Here is a 22,808-nt window from a genome sequence, read left to right as displayed (position 1 = left end):
GATAAGGCAGTTCACCTATACAAACTTTTTAAAATTCAACAAACTATTCCTACACAACTATATCCACATGTTAAGTTATTTAAAATCTTAAATAATATATGAGAGAGTTGGGGGGGGGGGAGAGGGGTAGGCCGCATGTACTTACCCTATCCAGGCGTAAATGCATCAGAAAACCAAAGGACTGACGGTAGATTTCGTTGGGTTTTTATTCATGCTGGGGTAGCCACAAATATCTTTTAGCTTTTTATTTAGGAATCTGTTGTTCCATAACACACAGTCATGGGCCATTTGATTCGGCTGGGATTCTAAACCTCCGACACAAGCATCAAATAATATCTCATTTAAACAGTTATCTAATATTCCATACACTGTAGCTTTTGCAATTTCCATCATGCACGACTTACGGTCTACATCAGATGATGCAGTTTCAGTATCCAATCCTAGAATACTCGACATAACCACATGGCCAGGGAGCTGAATAGCGGCCATTTCATGGGTCTACTATAAATAACAAAATGATCAGATTAAAAACACATACAATAACCATCATCCCCAACACATACATGCTCCATTTTTCACACTTACTTGTAGCTGGCTTGATGCAACATAGCAGAGCTTCGAGATAGCTGAGATAGACTGATTTTCTGTAGCCCCCTAAAATGTTTTAAAAGATCAGAGTGTTAGTAATTTACAAGTCATACAACAGACCTCCACCGCTTTTTTCATCCCTAAGAGGAATCAGAATAATAGCTTATGATTATTACCTTCTCAACAGTTGACGGTGTTGAAACCATCTTCAACAGCCTGTTCACAGATTCATAAACTACACGGTCTTCCTCACAAAATCTTTTAGCTTCTTCCCCTTCTTCATCATCATCTTCAGATGAGCTGATGTAGTGTTTCCTACTCTGGACTTCATCCACTGTTGAATCAGATGGTCACGTTATGGGCCTAAACCAATGGCTATTCCGAGCACAATTCCGAGCACAATTCGAAGTCCTGGTTTTGACCTACAAAACCCTATACGGCTCTGGTCCGGTGTACCTGTCCAAACGCATCTCCCTCTACATCCCACCTCGGAATCTGAGATCATCTGGAGAAGCCCTACTCTCGACCCCACCTCTATCACAAGTGAGGCTGGTGGGGACGAGGAGCAGGGCCTTCTCGGTGGTGGCCACTCACCTGTGGAATTCACTCCTGGGGGAGATCAGATCAGCAACATCCCTCCTCTCCTTTAGAAGGAAATTAAAAACGTGGTTATGGGACCAGGCCTTTGGGCAACCTGGCAGCTAAGGACAATGGACGACTAGAATTAACAGGACTGACAATGTGGAATTGAAACTATGGACTATGAGACAGTGAACGCTGAATGCTAAACTGGTTTATTGATGTGTTGTAGAACTGAGAACCGACAGTTTAATTGTTTTTAACTGTTTAATTGTTGCTATACTGTTTTTATTGCTGTATTGTATTTTATTGTTGTATTGATGCCGGCATCGAATTGTGCCTTTGTAAGCCACTCTGAGTCCCCCCCCCCCCCTGGGGTGAGAAGGGTGGGGTAGAAGTGTCTGAAATAAATAAATAAATATTGGTCGCAGTGCATCCCGTGTGTCATCTAAGAACTGCCACAAGGGCCCCTGGCTGCTCATTTCCCCATGACATTCAATGGGGTTAGGTCTAGGCATGCCTAAGTTCCACCCAAGGGTTAGGGTGGGAGTGGGGTGGGGTGGGCAGAGGAGGAGTTTCAGTCATAGGGGAGGGCCTCACTGACATACATTTCCTGTTTTAGGAGAGGCGGAACTTCCGGGGCTTTGAGGGGGAGGGACTTCCTGCCCAAAGTGGGTGTGTCACCTGTCAAAATTGAGTTTGATGAGAGGTGCTACCTTTTACTACTTACATAACTAAGTGACATTGTGAGTGTAATATAACAAGACATAGCTTCAGTTACTTTTCATAGTAAGTTTGTGAGTGACTTTTCTAGGTATGGGAGTATCCCAGGATTCTAGTTTCTGCTCCGTTGGGAATGAGAATGAAATGAATGGCCAGAGAGTATGTTCTGCTCACAGGCCAAAGACTTGTAGGATTCTGAAGTATTGAAAACTAAATTGAGGTTTGAGTTTCCTATGGGCCCTTGGTGTCCACTAGAATGTTTTTCCAGGATCCTCATGGGTATCAAAATCGGTAGATGCTGAAGTTCCATAACACACAATGGCTTGATAAAAGTGTCCCATATGGCAAAATCAAGCTTTACTTTTCGATTTTTTAAGCTGTGCATTCTGTAACCACATTATGTGGTTACAGAATGTGTGGCTAGAAAGGATTGACATCTATATCAAATAAATAGAATGAACCTCAAATGACTTTGATATTGGGGTGTTGTTGTGTGGTTTTCCAGGTTGCATGGCCAATGTGTTCTAGCAACATTTCTTCCCTAATGTTTTGCCTGCATCTGTGGCTAGCATCTTCAGAGGATCTTTGATATTGTTCTTTCATACTTTCATATTGTTCTTCAATAATTTGGTATTATTCTACAATATTTTGATATTGTTTTTCAATACCTTCTACTTTGATACTTTGAGATAATGCCCCAATCTTTATTATCGATAGTCAGTAGTTTTTTTTTTACCTCCTCTATGAAATATATAACCATGCTGGAAGTTTCCAGCCCTTGGAGGGCCTTCTCTCTGGCACATTGCCATGCTCTCCCATCTGCCATATTGAAAGGCCATTACCGGAAGACCCCCATACACCGAGAGACTGTGCCCCTGTGACTCAGGACTCATAGAGACAACAGAACATGTGCTTTTTTTACTGCCTGTTCTATAGAGATATTCGATCCCATCTCATTATGCCATGGCTATACAAACACCCAGGATACTCTAGACAATTTTACATCTCCCTGCTGCTTTCAGATACTAACTCGGCTATAACTTATAATGTTGCCAAATTCTGCATAGCAGTGATTAAAATCTGGCAACTGATGACTAATAGCACAAGCTAGTAAAAGTCAAGATTTCATACTAGCAGAAAATTATGATTATAGTATTTTAATTATAGTGTGGATTTTGCTCCCTCCTCTGTTTGACTGGACTTCCCTTCCCTGTGTCATATGAGGACCCCAATTCCCTCCCTTCAGACTGCCTTCCTTTTAATTCCATAAATTGTGTTGGGTTTTGGCTTAGATTCTTGTGTTAATTGTCTTGATGTCCTGGCAATGATGCACTTATTTCAAAGTTTGAAAGTTTTAATCTCTCAACTCTAAGATCTGATGTCTTTGTGCGGGACTACATCCCTCTTATCTTAAGGTGGTCATTGACTGTAATAAAGTGAACTTGAACTTGATACTTTGAAATTGTTCTTTGATACTTTGATATCATTCTTCTGGATTTTGGTGTCATCCTTCAATACTTTGGTATTGTTCTTTGATACTTTAATATCGTTCTTTGGTACTTTGATATCATTCTTTGGTGCTTTAATATCGTTCTTCAATACTTTGATATCATTCTTTAGTGCTTTGATATCGTGCTTCAGTACTTTGATATCGTGTGTTGATACTTTGATATCATTCTTTGGTACTTTGATATCATCCTTTGATACTTTGATATCATTCTTTGATACTTTTATATGTTTCTTTGATACTTCGATATTGTTATTTGATGCTTTGATATCATTCTTTGACACTTTGGACACTTTGTTATTGTTAGTGCAATTGGTGAGGATGAGAGACAGGGCCTTCTCAGTGGTGACTCCTCAGCTATGGAATTCCCTCCCCAAGGAAATTACATCAGCCCCCTCCCTCCTGGCCTTCAGAAGAAAAGTGAAAACTTGGCTATGGGACCAAGCCTTTGGACAATAAGCAGTACAAGGAATGATCAGGGATTGTGTGAAATAGATATATTTGGAACAGCCTGGACTACAATTGCTATATTGTGTGATTTTAATGTTTATATTTATGCTTTTAATTCCATATTTTAATGTTAAATGACGTGTTTTACTATTTAATTGATAATTGTATGTTATTATCATTATGTTAAGTTTTCTGTATGTTAGTCATTAAATTTTGCCATAATTATGTTGGAAACTGGAGCCCCAGGTGGCGCGTTGGATTAAAGCACTAAGCAGCAGAACTTGGTGATCAAAAGGTTGGTGGTTTGAATCCGGGGAGCAGCGTGAGCTCCCACTGTCAGCCCCAAATTCTGCCACACTAGCAGTTTGAAAACATGCAAATGTGAGTAGATCAATAGGTACTGCGCCGGTGGGAAAGTAATGGCGCTTCATGCAGTCATGCCGGCCACATGACCTTGGAAGTGTCTACGGACAACCCCAGCTCTTTGGCTTAGAAATGGAGATGAGCGCCAACCCCCAGAGTTGGACACGACTGGACTTAATGTCAGGGGGAAACCTTTATTTTTACTATGTTGGAAACTGCTTTGAGTCTCCCACTGGGGTTAGAAAAGCAATATACAAGTGAAGTAAATTAATAAAACAAATAAATAATCCTTTGATACTTTAATATTGCTCTTACAATGCTGACTAGCTGTGTTGTGCAGAACTGCTATGATTGATGGCTGACTGAGCTTCAGCCCCATTGACTAAGTTTTATCTCTTCTGCCTTCCAGGGTGACCTTGGAAGATGTCGAGCCAGAGCAATGATGACACCAAACCCCCATGTTTACCCCGGAATGGGCTGGTAAAGCTCCCTGCCCAGCCCAATGGGCTTGGCTCTGCCAGCATCACCAAAGGGACCCCCGCCATGAAGAACTGCCTGTGCCAGCCCTCCTCTGTGCCTGCTGCCATCATGTGCCCAGCCTTAGCCAACCATGACGAGCTGCCCCTCCCTGGCCTGGCCTCACCCTTGCCCTTGTCCTTGTCCACCCTGGCTGGGGTGCCGTCCCCATCCAATGCCACCTTGGTGGGGCTGGGCTCCACTGTCGAGGTGCCCCCAGCCAATGGAGACATGCCCCTCTCCTCTTTTGAGGCTGAGAGGCCTCTGGCAGTGGACGAGAAGATCCTCAACCGCCTCTTTGTCTACTTTTCAGCCTGTGAGAAGTGTGTACTGGCCCAGGTGTGCAAGGCATGGCGGAGGGTCTTGTACCAGCCCAAGTTCTGGGTGGGCCTGATGCCAGTCCTGCACACCAAAGAGCTCTACAACCTTCTGCCCAGCGGTGACAAGGAGTTTGTCAATCTCCAGGGTTTTGCCATCCGGGGCTTTGATGGCTTCTGCCTGGTGGGGGTCTCAGACTTGGACATTTGCGAGTTCATCGATAACTATCCCCTGTCCAAAAAAGGGGTGAAGTCCATGAGCCTTAAAAGATCAACCATCACAGATGCGGGCCTCGAGGTAGGTCTCTTCTACCAAGGTGGATGGCTTTGTTGTTGTTGTTGTTGTTGTTGTTGTTGTTGTTATATTTACACCCTGCTTTTCTCTCCAAGGCAACTCAAAGCAGCTATATGTCTATTATTATTATCCCACTTTTCTCTCCACGAGAGACTCAAAGCAGCTATGTATCTATTATTATTATTATTATTATTATTATTATTATTATTATTATTGTTTGTTTATTCCCTGCCTTTTCTCTCCCAGCAAGAAGACTAAATGTAGCTGACATTAAAAGCATGGTTTTCAGTACAGTTTAAAATCTACAAATATAGAAACATTAAAACAGAATTAAATATCAATGGTATTTTTAAAAAATCAGTTTAAATACATAAAAACATATTCAAAGCTAAAAAATCATAGCACTCCATGATTTGGTTGACATACTAGACATCATGTATGTGCTTGTTTATAATTCCAGGACATCCCATGGTTCTGATTTAGCGGCACAGAAAGCTCTTTCTTCCCACTTTTCAGCGGTGTTGAAAACAGTTTCTCTTTCTTCCTCCCACTCCCTCCCCCCTTGTCCCTAACTTCCTTCAATGATGTCCATGTGTCCTCTCAGGGGGAGAGGAAGAGAGGCGAAATCGTCTCCTTCCTGGGAAACATAGGCAAGGGCTGCCATCTCTTCCAGGCATTTCATCCTCCCTCATGAATGTTTTTTGTCACTTTGACCATGCTTTTGGGGTGCTTTAGTACTAAGCTGGAGGGTCTTAAGGTGTGCGTGTGTTCCCCGTTGCAGGTGATGCTGGAGCAGATGCAAGGAGTCATGCGACTGGAGTTGTCTGGCTGCAACGACTTCACCGAGGCAGGCCTCTGGTCGAGCCTGAATGCCCGCATCACCTCCCTGAGTGTCAGCGACTGCATCAATGTGGCTGACGATGCCATCGCTGCCATTTCCCAGCTGCTCCCCAACCTGACCGAGCTAAACCTGCAGGCCTACCACGTGACGGACACGGCCCTGGCATACTTCACGGCCAAGCAGGGCTACACTACCCATACCCTCCGCCTCAACTCCTGCTGGGAGATCACCAACCATGGGGTGGTCAACATGGTCCACAGCCTTCCCAACCTGAGCACCCTCAGCCTCTCGGGCTGCTCCAAAGTCACTGACGATGGGGTGGAGCTGGTGGCTGAGAACCTCCGCAAGCTCCGCAACCTGGACCTCTCCTGGTGCCCGCGCATCACTGACATGGCCCTTGAGTACATCGCGTGTGATCTCCACAAGCTGGAGGAGCTGGTGCTGGACAGGTAGGTCGGAGCCGGAGAAACCCAGCCATTCATGGCAGGAACAGGGTTGGCAGCCCAAGGCAGCACGTGGAAGGAGAGAAAGGCTCCGGCTGCCATCTCCGGCATGCCATCTTTGGCATGCTTTTGATGCCAAACTCAGAGGCTGCTTCGCTATGGCAGAAACCACAGAGGCAGACCATTCAATCCAGCAGGGGTTTTTTTGTATTGATTAAAATACCCGTATTTTCTCGAGTCTAATGTACCATCGAATCTAATGCACACCTCAGTTTTCAAAACCCTGAAACCCCAAAAACTATTTGCCATATTACATGAACCTAATGCATACCCTAATTTTGGGAAGATCATTTAGTCAAAAGAAGTGAGCATTAGAATCAAGAAAATATGGTACTTCTTATTTTTTCCAGATAATTTTATTGAACTTTTATTTGGGGGGCAGGGGGAAAGGGAAGGAAAAAGAAAAAAATGGGATAGTTCATTTGGTATTAGTTTGTTGCATCTTTATCAAAAATTTAATATGATGTAAGAAGAAAAGGGCGAGACATGTATTTACAAATTTATCATTGTTACAACTGAGTATCTATCTCTATGTCTTTAACATACATTTTGTACAATATTGAAGATTCTAATAATTTTAATTCTAAGTCCTTCTCCTTCCATCTCTGGGATCTGGAGGCAATGTTCACTCTGGCCTTGTTACATTTTTCCATGTCGAAGAGCCTGTTGTCCATAGACTTCTCTGATTGTGATGCCAGCATGTCTGCATGGGGCGCCCTTTTACCTCCCCGTCAAGATGGTACCTATTGTTCTACTCGTATTGCATGCTTTTGAACTGCTAGGTTGGCAGAAGCTAGGGCTGACAGTCAGAAGCTTACCTAGACTCATAGCTTTGAACTGCTAACCCTCTGGTCAGCAGATTTCCTACAGCTAGTGGTTTAACCCCCTGTGCTATGATATAAACCATTAACTTTTCACTCAGATCCACTAGATCCATACCTCACCTGCTCTGCCCAATTCACATTATAGCTCAAGTCAGATCTGAATTTCCTTAGAACATTACTCGCATGTCATCTTGAGCCAATTATAACCACAGAATAATAATAATAACAACAACATACTTTGTGGAATTGTTCTTAGAATAGAAAGAGGCAGCAAGACAAATAACAGACCATATTTCTTACTCTGGGAAATATACAGAAACAGATGAAATCTATTTAGAAAAAAAAAACCTGAAATAGAGAGAACATTCATGCATTGCAATTGGCTTTTATAATATCTCAAGCTACAATCCTGTATTGGATTCATTGAAATTTGTTTAGAGGTAGATCTGTATATACAATTTAATTTGTATTGTAAATGAAACATTGCACTGCAGAACACCGTGAAAGGTCATGCCCAGTAAATTTGCTCCTGAAGTAATCAAACAATACTGTTTCTTTCCAGTAGCACTGTTCATGCATTCCTGACACATATAATGAATAAAAGAAAATCATAGCCTTACAAATGCGATACATGTACAAATCTTAGGAGGGGGGATCATAACTGAAAGGGTGTAGTACGAATCAAATCAGGAATGCTTCTTTGCAAATTAGATCCTATTTTCAGAAAACTACAGGTGGAAGCAATCTGGTATCTGGAAAAAAAAACCCCACACACAACAGGATTGCCAGAGCACCTGGTATACCGTGCTGGGAAATGCTGTAATTCCAATGGGATTTTCTCAAGAAAAGCCCTACTTAAGTGGCTGGGCTTTTTACAAAATGCGTTTCATTCCTTCTGCTTATCTCAAGAGACATTGTGGAGTCACACAACACAAGTTATGTCCATTAAAGCCAAAAGTCCCAAAAATTCCTTCAGAGATAGTCTCTAAAATAATTTCAGCGATATATGCAAGAACAAATTTTCTGTCGCACGCTGGGTCTGTAAATGATTGTCTTTAAAACAAGACGTGCAACCTTTGCCCAACAGGAAGCCAGGGGGCCTAAAGAGAAGTTTTCAGAGGTTTCCACCACAAACAGTCTTTAGATGACTTGAGAAGTACAACAAAGTCTTTTATTAATGAACAATCAAACAGAAACTACTCTTGTCTTCAGTAAAGTTAATAAAATGATTCCAAGCTTTTAGGCAACTGGTGAATTCCTAATCTTGCCCATGAAGGACAGGCAACTGTCTTCAATAACTTCTTCTTTAAAGGAAAATCCCCTTTTTAACTTCTCCCAGGCTGACTGTAATCTAACCCTTACTGATGTGGGCTCCGCTACTGGGTCAAACTGCATCTGGAACGCCAAGTGGACCTACAAGTAAGGCAGTAGATGTTCTCCAGCTGGAGTTCTTTAATCTTTAGGGCTGTTTCCCTGTAAATTCTTAAAAGTTGAAGCTTTTGTACAGGGGAAGTTTACACACGTCCTGTACATAACTTTCCTTGCTGAGACTAACTAAGAAATGGCTCCCTTCCCAATTGCCCTGAGCAAGGGGCGGGACCCAAACTTAATGATGATGGACAGGTGGCTTGCCCTATAGCTGCAACCAAAAAAAGCCACCTATCTGCAGAGTCCCTGAAACCTAGGACTGCAAACAAATATTTAATGCAAAGCAAACAAAATTGGAGCTCCTGGTACAGCTGTACCAGAACACTCCTGGCCTAGATTTCTCAATGATGAGAAATCTACACTATAACATTGGCAAATCTAATTTGGTAATGAACTGTTTACCCATACAACAACAACACAATATCACAAATTGGTCTATGCAAAACAGAAACATTGCCATTTTGGCACACTTTTAGCTTCACCTTCCTTACCAATCTGTCCGGACTTGGCAAGGTCTCTGTAACTTTGTCCAAAGGCCACTTGAAACGAGGTAAGGATTTGTCTTTCAGCAAAACAATGTCTCCAACTTGGAGGTTGGGCTTAGAGTCTTTCCACTTCCTGCGACTCTGGAATTGCCTCCCAGTGTCTCCAAAACCGATTGGCAAGAGCTTGAGTTTGTTTCTAGAGTGCTTTGTAAGATCCTTCGGGGACAGGGTACATAATTTCCTGCCACTCAGAAGTCTTTTGAGTCAAAATGGACGCAGGAGTGAGAAGCTGTGGAATGTCTGAGTCTGTGGTGATGGACACCAATGGGTGGCTATTTACAATAGCTGTCACCTCCACCATCAAAGTAACCAAAACATCATGGGTCAAATTCTTACACTCTAAAAACAAAGTATTCAAAATCTTTTTACACAAACCAATCATACGTTCCCACACACACCCCATGTGAGATGCATGCGGTACATTAAATAGCCATGTAACCTTTTCTGCATTCAAGTAATTGTCGACGCTGGGGTCTTTGGCAAACTTAACAATACAGTCTAATTCTTTGGTTGCCCCAACAATATTTGTGCCACAATCAGATCTGATCATCCTAACAGGTCCCCTGATGGAGATAAATCTCTTTAAAGCATTTAAAAAGACAGAAGTATCCATACACTCACCTCGATGTGAATGGCTCGGATAACTAAACCGGTGAAGATGACTGCCCATCTTTTGTTGCTAACAGGGCAACCAGGAGTTCTCTTAGTAACCACTTCCCACGGACCAAACACATCAACATCAATATGAGTAAAAGGAGGGTCAATCTGGGCCCTATCGGGGGTTAGTTCTGACATAAGTTGGCTTTGGCAACTGGCTCTTAGCCTCCTGCATGTAACATATTTGTAAATGACACTACTGACTAGCCTTCTAGCATTGACTAACCAGAAACCTTGATTTCTCAGTGCCCCTTCTGTAAGAGCCCTGCCCTGATGCTGCACCGTGCCGTGAGAATAGCGAACCAACAAGGTGGCTAGATGGCCTTTAGGGATGATGACGGGGTTTTTGACGCAGGCAGAAAACTTAGATCTATCTCCTACCCACTCTAAGGACTCCCTGATAGACTAAAAAAAGGGTTCAACAACTTAATACAGCTGTCTTCAGGGAGATTGGCTCCCCTTTGAAGGCAGTCCACCTCTTCTTTAAATATGTCCCTCTGGACAGACCTGAAAATCAAATTTTCAGCCTTCAAAAAGTCTTGGCCTTGAGGGTTGCCTCCCTTCTTGTGCACAGCTACATGGAAGAGTCTGGCCACTATGCCCTTCAGCGTGGGCCAGCTTGAAAAACGTTCAAAATTGATGGATCCAAAACTCCAAATAGCTTGCTGGGCTCTAGAGTTGTTGCTTTGCAGGATTGGACCTCAGGAAGGTCCGGCTCCTCTGTAAATGAAAAAAACTTTGGAAAGTCGGGGTTGGAAAGACATTTTGGTCCTGACAGCCAGGTGGAACTTAAAGTCTTGTGTGCAGAAGCGCCTTGACTAGCAATATCTGCCGGGTTGTCATTGGTGGTTACATGATACCACTGCTCCGGAGTGGAGCTTGCCAAAATAATGTTGATTCTGTTATTTACATACACCTTGAATTTTTTGGTGGTGTTTCTCAAATAACCTAACACTATCATACTGTCAGTATGAAAGAAAGTGTCAGAAAAGAAATATCTAGTTCCCCCTTTGATTATTTGAGCTATTTGAATGGCTAGCACAGCTGCACACAGTTCTAACCTGGGGATAGTGGCATTAGAGGGAGCAATTTTGGCCTTGGCCATGACAAAACCTAAAGTGCAAAAACTAGAGTCTCTTTGTCTGGCGTAAGCCACAGCTGCAATAGTTTTCTCCGAGGAATTGCAAAAGATGTGGAGTTCGGTGTGCAAGCTCTATAAAGGGCTCCTGGCCGTGAATTGGCGCGGGATGCTCAACTGGTGTAAATCTTGAGCCTGGGTGGCCCAAGTGGTCCAAGAGTTCTTGATGGACTGAGGAACTTCCTGAGTCCAGTTTGCTTTCAATGACCTCTCGAAAGAGAAGCTTGGCTGTTATCATGACAAGGGCAGCCATTCCCAATGGGTCAAAAACACCATTAACTGCCGATAACATGTCTCTTGGTGTTCACGCAGGTGAACCTTACGACCTTGACTGACAAGAGGTCCAGACGGATATCCCAGAGCAGGCCTAAGCTGGATTGGGAGCTCACGACCTGGAACAACTCCAATAGGTTGTCTTATATCAGATCTTTTGTTGGGAAGGCTCTTAAAATGTCAGTGCTGTTAGAGTTGCCCCATCCGCAGCCAAGCAAAGCTTAAGATGCGAGAGGGCATTTTGAATTACCCCATGAAGAAGGCAGATTTGGTTTGGGACAGCTAGTTTGCTGGCCCATGCATGTGAGGGGGCGGAGCAGCAAGTTGGGTGAGGCTGCTCTGTTCCTCTCTTTCAGTTTTCTTTGACGGCGTGAGAAGAGGTTGTGCCTCAGAGAGTCAGCTTCTGATCTGGCCTTCTTCAGGCATGACTGCGTCTCTTCTCTTCTTCCAGGCTGGTTTGTATAGGGCTGGAAGGGAGTGAGTTAGGAAAGCAGCAATCTTGGCTGCTCCTTGCTCGAATGGCTCCAGTGGCACTGGCAGCACCTTGTTCTTTTCCATTTAAGGAGCCCTTTCAGGATTGCCCACCTCCTCAGAGGCCTGCAGGCCTTGTCTTATTCCTTCCTTGGAGGGCTCCCTTTTGAGCCTGCCCTCTCTTGCAGCAGTGCCAAGCAGTGCAGAGTCCTCTCTTTCCTCTGCATGCCTCAGGGAAGAAGTGTGTCTCCTTTTCCACCCCACTACCTGTGGAGAGGCCTTTCTAGTAGGACTTCCTTTTGAGGGGCACCTTGGTGCTTCTCTTGCCCCTTTGGAGGCTCACCTTCCTTAGCAGTTGCCAGCAACTCCCTGGGCTTTCACAGTGCCAACTGCTCCTGAGAGGAAGGCCTGTTTGTTTGGGGGGGGGGGGGGAGGACTAATCTGCCTGGGGAGTGCCCCTGCTTACTGCTCTAATTATACCCTTGCTATTTAGCCCCCTCCCCCCAAAAAAAGTATTACAGTTCTTCCACACTTTCTGCCTCATTAACATTGATAGGGCAGCCAGAATTGATTTTGGGCCTAACCACAGGGCCAGGAGAAAGCCTGCCTGGTAGTGTGGTGGCCATTTTGTTTCTAATACCTTTGCTTAGCAAGGCAGCCATTTTGTTTTGGGCCTAATCTTTGAACAGCAGGGATCCCTTTTGGTAGTGTGGTGGCCATTTTGCTTCTAATATCTTTCCTTGGCAAGGCGGCCATTTTGTTTTAGGCCTAATCTTTAAACAGCAGGGACCCTGTTTGGTAGTAGGGTGGCCATTTTGTTGTATCTTTATGGAAGCCTGACCTACTTCTGGCAGCCATTTTGTTTCATCAAACTTAGTATTTTTTTCATTGCATTTGGCAGTGCCATTAGGGCATAGGCCATCAATTAGGGATTGACTTCTTTATTTCCTGGGCCCCTGTGCTTCAGCAGGCAAACACAGTTGTAGGGAAAACACATTATGAGGGGCAGGGTGGCCCTGCCATCCAGCAGGTAGCTGCTACTGCCTCTGAAGCAGTTGCTGGGCTGCAGGGGGCTCCCCCGGTTCAACAGGTCGCTGCAGATGTTGCAACAGGGTACTCACCAGAGTGCAGGTGCAGCCACACTTTCCCAGCCGCAGTCTTTTACAGGGCCAGCAATACTCATGGTCCTCATGGTCCTCTCAATATTTGACAACCCCGGGAGCAGCAGTGGGGGCTTGGCCTTAGAGAAGTGTGCGGGCCCCTGTGGCTCCTGCGGTGCTATCACAGGTGCCTCAGACTCCTGCTTACTCTACAATCCTGCCACCACTGCCTCAGGCTCCTTCCTATTTTCAGGTGTCACCACCGGTGCCCCAGGCTTCTGTCATTTCCAGCACTAGGGCTTCTGCATTACTATCTCCAGTGCCTCAGACTTTTACCCATTCTCAGGTGGCACCAAGAGTGCCTTAGTTGCCTGCCTTTTCTAGAGCAGTGGCCCCTGCCAGAGTACCTCCAATGCCTCAGTTTGCACTGGTGGTGCCTCATGTGCCTTTTTGGTTCCAATGGCCTCTACAGCAACATTATCAGCACCCCAGGCCCCGACATACTCTCAGATGGCACCAACTGTGCTTCAGGCCCCACCTTATGTAGGTGTTACCCCTCTTGGTTCGTATGGCAATAGGCACACAACCAAGCTCGATGGCAGGCCCTGGATCACTTTCTGTCGGAAATGCTCTGGCAGGCCCAACATCATCATCAGGTTGTGCCATTGCACACACCAAGCTACCAGTTGAGCTTAGCCTGCACAGTTGGTTTTATGGGCAGGGCTGGGTGGGACAACAGCCCACCTTGCAAGCCTACTCGGCCATCCCACCAGGTGACCTGACTATGGAGCTAGGAGATCATCTTATTCAGAGAACCATTGATAAAATTTTGAAGGGTGAGTATGTCGATGAGTATGTGAGTATGTCAATATATTCTCATTATTACACAGGAAGGTAATAAAAATACTGGGAGCAACTGGATGACAAAGAATGAGAAACTGTAAAGAAATAGAAGGTAGATAGAACTTGGTGTAACTGGTTAGCAGGTTAGGTTATTTACATGGGAATCATTGCCAGGGTACAGTCATGGTGGGCTTGCACCTTGACCAAATACTTAGATATTATACAGATAGCTTATACAGACTATCAAGGCCCCTCATGGCTCTCCTTCTTTTCATTGAAGGCAGCCTCCTTTCCTACTTTGCCATGGGATAGGCCATTTTCTGAGATGTGGATGAGGATCATGAACCCTGCCCGCCCCATGCTCGGGGACAGGGCCCACAGTGGCCATTTATTGGCAAGGACTAGTTTTACCCTAACAATGCTAGTTTCAAACAAGGGGATCAAAATAAATGCTGCTGGGAATTTGGGATTCAAGATAGTTGCAATAGAAAGATGTGCCGATTTAAGCACAAGTGTTCATTGTGCAAAGGACCGCATTCCTTTCCTAACTGTTCAAAGGATGCAGCAACCCACAAGTCAGGAGTCAGTCAGTCAGTAGGAGCCAAGACATTCCCCAATTACCTCCTAAAGGCCGCAGCCCATTTAAATTTGATAATATGAGAGCTGATTGGCTGAATACCTGGATCGTGTTGCTGCCAGTTATTTGTTATTGAGTTGTTGTTGGTTTTTTTAGGGTTTCTGAATTCCATTTCATGGGGATAGTCAGCCTTTTAGGTCAGGTAACCTCCTGTCCATTGTTGGAAAGGAGGATACAGTTCACCACAAGATACAAAAAAGAGGTTCAGGAAGGACGGGTAGTGGATCCCTTTGAGACATCCCCTGTTCCAAACTTGAGGGTCCTGCCATTGGGGACTGTCCCAAAAAAAAAGGCCCCTGAAGAGTTCCGCCTCATACATCACCTCTCATTTCCTAAAGGTGAGTCTGTGAATGACGCCATCCTGACTGAATTATGTTCAGTGCATTACACTTCATTTGATGATACTGTCTTGAGAGTTAGAAGACAGGGACCTGGGGTGGAGCTAGCAAAATGTGACATCATGTCAGCTTTCTACCTGCTCCCAGTTCACCCTCATGATTTCAAATTACTGGGTTTCTGTTTCGCAGGGGCATATTATATGGATACAGCCCTGCCCATGGGTTGTTCTGTTTCCTGTAATGCCTTTGAGCGATTCAGTTAATTCTTGGAGTGGGCAATTGGGAAGAACTCTGGCCTGTCAGGGGTGGCACACTACTTGGATGACTTCTTGTTCATCGGCAAAACAGGAACAGGACACTGTGGATACTAGGCCTGGGTAACAACGGAAAAATTTGTTTCTAAAATCGATTCGTTTTTTGAGGGTTTTTGCGTTTCGTTATTTAAAATAATTACAAAATTTTCCTTTTAAAAAGTTCGATATTTACGAAATTTCGTAAATGTGAAAAAAATTACAAAACATTAACGAATCGATTTCCGAAACAATAACTAATCGATTCGTTAATGGCGGACGCAACCGCGAAATACGCTAAAAAACCTCCAAAAACTTCTGAAGCTTCCCTCTCCCTCTGTTGTTGACTGTTAGTGTGATATTATAATTTTTTTTCACTAATCTAGCACATAACAAAAAACAACCATAAAACTTGCCCCAGACATGCGGAAATAATAACGAAACGACCTCAAAACAATAACAAAACGAATACAATAATGAAATACGAAGCATTTACAAAACTATTTAAAAATTTGTTTTTTAAAAAAATTGCTCCAGAATGGTTCATTATCGTTTTGTAATTGAAAAAATTAACGAATTATTAACGAATTACGAATTAACTAAACGAAACCGCCCAGCCCTAGTGGATACCTACTGCAGCAATTGGTCGATCATTTTGGAGTACCTCTAGCACATGACAAGATGGAGGGGCCAGCCACAGTACTCACGTTTTTGGGGATTGAAATTGATACAGTGGCACAGAGCTGTCGACTGCTGTTAGATACGCTGGAAAACCTGAAGGGCAAGTTAAATAGTTTTTTAGGTCACCGGAAATCAACACTCAAAGAATTTCAAGAGCTCATGGGGCATCTTAATTTCGCCTGTCGAGTAGTTGCTCCAGGTAGGGCACTGTGATGCTACTTGTGGCATCACCAAGCCCCACCACAGAATAGTTATATCTTGGGGCATCCAGGATGATCTGATTACCTGGTCAGAGTTCTTAAACTCTTACAATGGTGTCTCATTCTGGAGACATGACTTGCAGTTGCATGATGCTCTGAAGGTTGCATCAGATGCTGCTGGGTCTGTGGGTTTTTGGAGTTTACTTTAATGGCCAGTGGTGTGCAGAGTGTTGGCCAGTTCATTGGTCCTCTGCTGGAGTGTTATCTGCTTTAACTTTTTTGGAGTTCTTCCCTATAGTGGCAGCTGTTTGGCTATGGGCTGCTGACTTCGCCAGCAGTGTAGTCCACTTTTGGTGTGACAATGCGGCCACAGTTCAGGTAATTAATTCACAGTTCAGGTCACTAAGAACAATGTATTTGGTTCAAGCATTTGTTTTGCAGTGTCTCCGATACAATATTGTGCTTTTTGCCCATCCCGTTGCAGGAGTAGACAATGGTATAGCCGATGCTATCTCCCGCCAACAGATGGATTGGTTCAGGGAGCTCGCTCCACAAGCGTCTGTGCCCCCCACGGTGATGCCCTACAGCTTATGGAGCTTTGGCGGGGTGAGGTTAATCAGGCCATCAGAATCACTCTAGCTAACAACACCAGAGTGGGTTACCATAAATCTGCAGAGGAATTTGAGCCCTTCTGGTCTACACATAACCTTGGCAATTCTTGGCCTATTCCAGTAGAGCAAATTCTTCATTTCTGCATTTTCTTACACAGGGTTCATAAGATATTAGAAGGGTGGTCTAGGGAGTGTGGCATGATAAAAGATACGCGGGTGACACTGGGGCCAGCCACCTTGAAGGGTTTGGCAAATGTTTGGCCTGGGAATTGTCATTCTCACTTTGAGGCCTTGCTTTTCCATGTGGCAGCTCTGACTGCTTTCTCTGGGGCCCTGCAGGTAAGTGAATTAGTGATAAGATCATAGACAGATGCCTCAGATAGGGTGCTGTCGATGCAGGACCTGGAGTTAAGGCCAGAGCAGGCAATCTTGCTCTTCATCGATACATAGAGGTAAGGGAAAGAGATTTGCGTGTCCTTTTAGGCATGTGGGCTCCCTCCCACTTACAAAATATCAATTCAAGAATGTTACCTCACAGGCCCTACAAGTTTTGGGCTTGGGGGGGGGTCAATTTTGGAACTCATTCCTTTGGATTGGGGCAGCCCTATGGCCATGGGATTTAAACACCAAGATGTTCAGTGCATAGGAAAATGGTGCTCAACCCCATTTCAGCGTTATGTAACGATCATTCCAGACGACTCAGTGATGATTGACCCCCTTCTTTTGTTTAGTTCGCAGATCGCTTCGCAGGCATGTCCTCATCTGCGGCCATAGTTTGGGTTTCTGGGTGGAGAGACATGCCCATTGAAGTCACTTTGGGACCCAGTTGGGTCTGAGCGACCAGGTTATAGTTGAATGGTGGGGTAGAAGAGGACTCCGACGGAGGGGGCTATTATCAACGTTATTCAAGGAGAGATGGAGACCTCCTCATGATATGTTAATTATACATTTGGGGGACAATGATTTGGGTATATTAAAGGGAAAGGCACTAATTCTTCAAGCCCAGAAAGATTTCAATCTCATCAGGCAACAGTGGCCTGGAGTTCTGATTGCATGGTCGACACTGTTGCCATGATTGAGGTGGCCAAGGGATTGTGATCCCCAAAAACTTGATTTGGCCAGGAGGAAGGTCAATCAGGAAATGAAAACTGCCATGGGGTGGATTGGGGGTTATTTAGTCCTGCACCGAGAAATTGTGTTCATCAAGCCCAGAAAGATTTCAATCTCATCAGGTAACAGTGGCTTGGAGTTCGGATCGCAGGGTTGGCACTGTTGTCACGATTGCGGTGGCTAAGGGATTGTGATCCCAAAAAACTCGAGTTGGCCAGGAGGACGGTCAATCGGGAAATGAAAACTGCCATGGGGTGGATTGGGGGCTGTTTAGTCCTTCACCAAGAAATTGTGTTCATCAAGCCCAGAAAGATTTCAATCTCATCAGGCAACGGTGGCCTGGAGTTCTGATTGCATGGTTGGCACTGTTGCAATGAATGTGGTGGCCAAGGGATTGTGATCCCAAGAAACTCGATTTGGCCAGGAGGAAGGTCAATTGGGAAATTAAAACTGCCATGGGGCAAATTGGGGGCTGTTTAGTCCTGCACTGTGAAATTATGTTCAAACGGCTGGAGTTGATCAGGCCCGATGGAGTTCACCTCTCAAATGAGGGGGATGTTTTGTTTGTGAGTGATTTGAAAGAGGTAATAAAGGAGAAGTTGGCCAGCCTAGTGGGAAAAAGGGACTAGCCAGACACCTGTTCCTTTCCGTGGCATGTTAAAGGTTAAATGGTTATGGTAGGCATCGTGGCACCCCCGCCTTAGGGGGTGAAGAGTGGACTCCCACAAAAGTCCCCATAAGTTTTCATAAAATGGGAACAACCCTTGGGGCTAGATTGAAGGTTCTCACTCTTGAAAAACTCTAAGATTTGGGAGGGAGCGTCCTCAGGATGGCCTTCCAACTATGATCGGCCGAGAGGTGCAGACAAAGAATTTTGCTTGGCCCTCGGGATCCTTGGTGCATGCTTGTCCTTGGAAGTGGTCAGAGGGAGTGACACCTGGCCCAGGGCCTAGGCTCACTAGGTGGCCATTCAGCCATGAGTTATATTTTGCATTTTTACAGTTTTTACCTCTACGGCTTATTACAAGTTCTTTCAATAAATAGGTCAGAAAATGGCCCTTTAGATCCATTTTCTTGTGTCTGACTCTTTATTTAATGGTGGGGATTCAAGATCTTGTGTAGCCTGACGTTGGCCTTTTTCAACAAAGATTGGACATCCTTTACTGTACTAATTGCAGACTGTATGGTATCAAACGACAGAAGCAAGTCATCCATATAAAAGTTCTGGTTGATAACATGGGCGACCCGAGGGTCAAAGGAATGACCAAATCTTTCCGCAGTCTTTCACAGGCCATAGTTGGCCACCACAGGAGATGGTGTGTTTCCAAGCACATGGACCCGCATCTGGAAGGCTTTCACATCCGCCAGAGACTAGGTGTCTTCAAACCATAAAAACTTTAAAAACTTTCTATGTTCTGGTGTGACTAGGAATGCATAAAACATTTTGAAGATGTCAGTGATGACAGCATACTTGGATTCCCTGAACCTAAGTATGACTCCAATAAGGCTGTTCAGGTCTGGTCCCTTCAGGAGCATGTCATTCAATGAGATGTCCTTGCATTTGGTGCACCTTTTCTGGCTTCTGCGGGTGAGTGACCTTATGGAAGGGAAGAAACCAAGACTCTTCTTTGTCTGAGCCAGGGCTGGATGGCTCAGCATATTTTGCTGAAAACATATCATCCATGAATTGAACGATTTACTGCTTAGTCTTGGGATCATGTTGCATCTTGCGTCTCAAAGACTGCAGTCTCTTCTCTGCCACCTGTCTGTTGGGAGGCAGGGTAGGCTGGTCTGCTTTGAAGGGCAAAGGGGCGATCCAATTCCCTTCTTCACTGAGAGTGACCTCGGAGTTCAAGATGTTCAGGAAGACTTGCTCATCTCGGAAGAGTGCTGTGTTCTCGTCATCCCGGGATACATCGGAGATGGATGAGAACTCAGATGAAACTCCTTGACAGCAAACAGAAATGTGGCTTAGGCAACTCTGCATGAGGATTACTCTGCCACAGCTAAGGGTGTTTGGCTGATCTGGACACAGAGAAGATGGAGGATGCATTCTGTCGACACATACGGGTCCCTATATGGTCCATCTTAAAGGAGTCTTCTGTGCCATAGGTGCACCAAGAGGACCTCTCTTTTCAACTCGGATGCTCATCAAGCTGGAGCAGTTGGATCCGATGAGCAGGATTATATCAATGCCTGGCTCAAAAGGTGGAATGAGGTCCTGTAGTCCTTTCAGGTGAGGATGTGCTTGCATCATCTCTCTGGTAGCCATCTGGTCCTTATTTCATGGGATAGCCTCACACTCAATAAAGTCAGGTAACTCAAAACGAATGTCTTTGCCACATGGAGAAATGATAAATCCAGATGCAACATGGCTCTGTCTCCTTTGTTTGCCCTTACAAGTAGAAATATAATAGTCAATAGTCTTTACCTGCCCCTTAAAGGTTCTGAAGAAGTCAGGGGTGGCCAGGGAACCGTTGCTTTGGTTGTCAAGGGCCATGTACATTTTCTTCTTCATCCAAGGCTTGCTGGCAGGATAGACCTCTGCCAAACAATTGGGTGGCAAATCCTAGTCTTCTTTGGGCTGCCACACAGCTATGTGCAGGCCACAGAGGGTGCCTCAGTGCCCGATAAAGGTCCAGCTGAATCCTCTGGATATACTTCTGGGGAGCGTTGCCTGGTGGCTCCGCTCTTGACCTTGGAGGGCAAGAAATCATTGTCATGCATAGCTGAGCAATGTCTCTCGGATTGGCACACCTCGCACAAGGCTTTACCCTTTCTTTGCATGACTTTGACTGGTGGGGAGTTGCACCGCAGCACCTGAAGCAGATTTTAGCCCTCTTGAGGATCTCAACTTTGTCTGCGTGAGGCTTTTTGGCAAACTCTCTGCAGTCGGGGTTTTGCATGCAGTGGGCACAAAACATCCTTAGGCATCATCTTGGCATCAGCTGGAGATGGGTTGGTCTCCGTGGACTTGATGGCAATGTTTCTCTTGGTACCACTGTCTTTTGCAAGTTTCTTAGGGTCTTTGATGGGCCTGTCAGTCCTTGGAGTCCCATAAAGAGTTGGAAATCCCGTCTGTGGGTCATTGAGTTGCATAGTGGCATTTGTAATGAAATCCACAAGATGGGTGAACGATGGGTAGATCTGATGGTTGGCCTGCTTGAATTTGAAGACTTCTCTGTCTTACTCTTCCTACAAGGAGAATGGCAGCTTCTGGGTGATGGCAGTTTGGGACAAGTGTTGGTCCAGGCAGGCAAACCCTGGAAGCTGTGGGTTTCCCTTGGCTGACTGGAGCTCAACCAATAAGTCTGACAGATCCCAAAGCTGTTTTAAGTCCTTTGGTTTGAGCACCGGGAACTTATGAAGTCTGTCCATCAGCGAGGCTTCGATTTGGGTGCTGGACCTGTAGCGCTGGTCAAGCCTTGTCCATGCAGTGTCCAATGCTCTATCTGGTTGGTTGATGAGAGCTGAGAAAATCCTTCTCACCTGGTGAGCTGATACTGGACCAAGTCCAGCAATCAAAAGAGTCAGTTGTTCCTCAGGGGTCTTAGATTCTGTATGGCACGCTGAAAGGTCTTCTTCCAAAGTAGGAAATCTTCTGGCCAGTCAGAGAATTTTTCCATACCTTTGTCCCTCAGATCCTTCTTCAGGTTCCTAAAAAGAGACTCCAGCTGAGACTGAGGAGTTTGCAGAAACAGAAGGGGTGTTTGGTCAGGGGTAAAGGTGAAGTTCTTCTGAAAACTAGAAGGTCCATTCAAAGGAACACCTGTGGCCTCAGGAATGGGAGAAACCCTGATTTCCATGCTGGGCCTTGGTACCTGAGTTGGTGGCTTTGGGCTCCTGGCCCTGAATTGCTTGACCTGCCTGCGTGGCACGATGTCGCTGTCCACCTGCACCAGCTTGTCATCTTGGAAGCCAACGTGAGCTGGCAAAATAGGCGTGGTTGGTGGTGTTGATAGAAGGTTGATGTTTTCTTGAGACAGCTCTCCTTGCAGCGCCTTCACCAGGATGTTAGCACGGACCCTTTTTTGAGCTGCCTCCTGTTGGATGCACGACAACTTCAGCTTTGTCTCTAATTCGGCCTGGAATTCAATCTGAGCCTGCTTGAGGTCTGCTGCTGCTGCCTCTTGTTGAACATGTGTCAACTTCTGCTTTGCTTCTAATTTAGCTTGTTTGGCCTTGTGTTCAATCTGAGCCCACTCAAAGTCCAGGCCTAGATTTGCAGCTGCAGCCTTAGCTTCAGCCTCCAGTATTTTTTCTTGCAGTTCCAGACGCATGGCTTCCTTGGCGTAAAAGGCTGCCATTAATGTGGAGCTGCTTCTGGAGACAGATGGTCCAGGCGCTGAGCTGGGTCTGCTACTATGCTTTCTGCTGGCGTGGCTGTGTTTGCTATGGGCAGATGCACCTCCATGACTGCTCTTTGCACTTAAGGCCTTTGGGGAATGCTTAAGGAGCTCAGGGATCACACTACCCACGGGTGAAGCTTGACCATCTTTGTCCCTTCTGGGGGAGGGACTAAAGTCGTCTGCATGAAACAAAGAGCATAGCTAGAACCCCTAAGCTTAACACTGTTCAAGAACTGAACTGCCCTAAGATCTGCCTCCTGGCTGTTTATTTTGCTAAGCACCTGGGCGATGTCATCTACTAGGCCTCTCCACTTACTAATTAAAACCTTAAGATCTGCCCTGATGTCCTGAGATTTCTCTAAATCCTCAGAACGCTATAACTGGCCTTCAAGGTTGACAATAGAAAGCCAGGTGCATTCAACCTTATCTGTAAGCCGAGTTTCTTCCTGTAAAAATACATCTAAGGCCTTTTGGAATGGGTGCCGGGAACCCTGGGAGTGGAGGCTATAGGCTTTACCTTCAGACTTTGGGGAACTTGAGGTGTGAGCCATGACAGCAAATTACCCAAACAATTTAGCAATGCAATTACAGTTGCAAATAGAGCAAGCAATATATCAATGCAGTAACAAGC

The 22,808-nt window shown here is 45.1% G+C and overlaps 1 protein-coding gene across 2 annotated transcripts in view; it reads left to right on the top strand.

Moving 5' to 3' along the window:
* LOC132781801 (F-box/LRR-repeat protein 16) overlaps positions 1 to 22,808 on the top strand; it is a 218,062-nt gene that overhangs the window by 177,088 nt on the left and 18,166 nt on the right. For both annotated transcript variants that reach the window (XM_067462249.1, XM_060786272.2), the window contains 2 exons: positions 4,620 to 5,341; positions 6,120 to 6,628. In XM_067462249.1, coding sequence (XP_067318350.1) covers positions 4,634 to 5,341; positions 6,120 to 6,628 — 1,217 coding nt within the window. In that variant the 5' untranslated portion in view covers positions 4,620 to 4,633. The remainder of the gene's footprint in view (positions 1 to 4,619; positions 5,342 to 6,119; positions 6,629 to 22,808) is intronic.

This window comes from Anolis sagrei, chromosome Y, assembly GCF_037176765.1.
Source record: "Anolis sagrei isolate rAnoSag1 chromosome Y, rAnoSag1.mat, whole genome shotgun sequence".
NCBI classification, from domain to species: domain Eukaryota; kingdom Metazoa; phylum Chordata; class Lepidosauria; order Squamata; family Dactyloidae; genus Anolis; species Anolis sagrei.
Note: the sequence above shows the minus strand (reverse complement) of the source record. Positions and strands in the feature narration are given on the sequence as shown.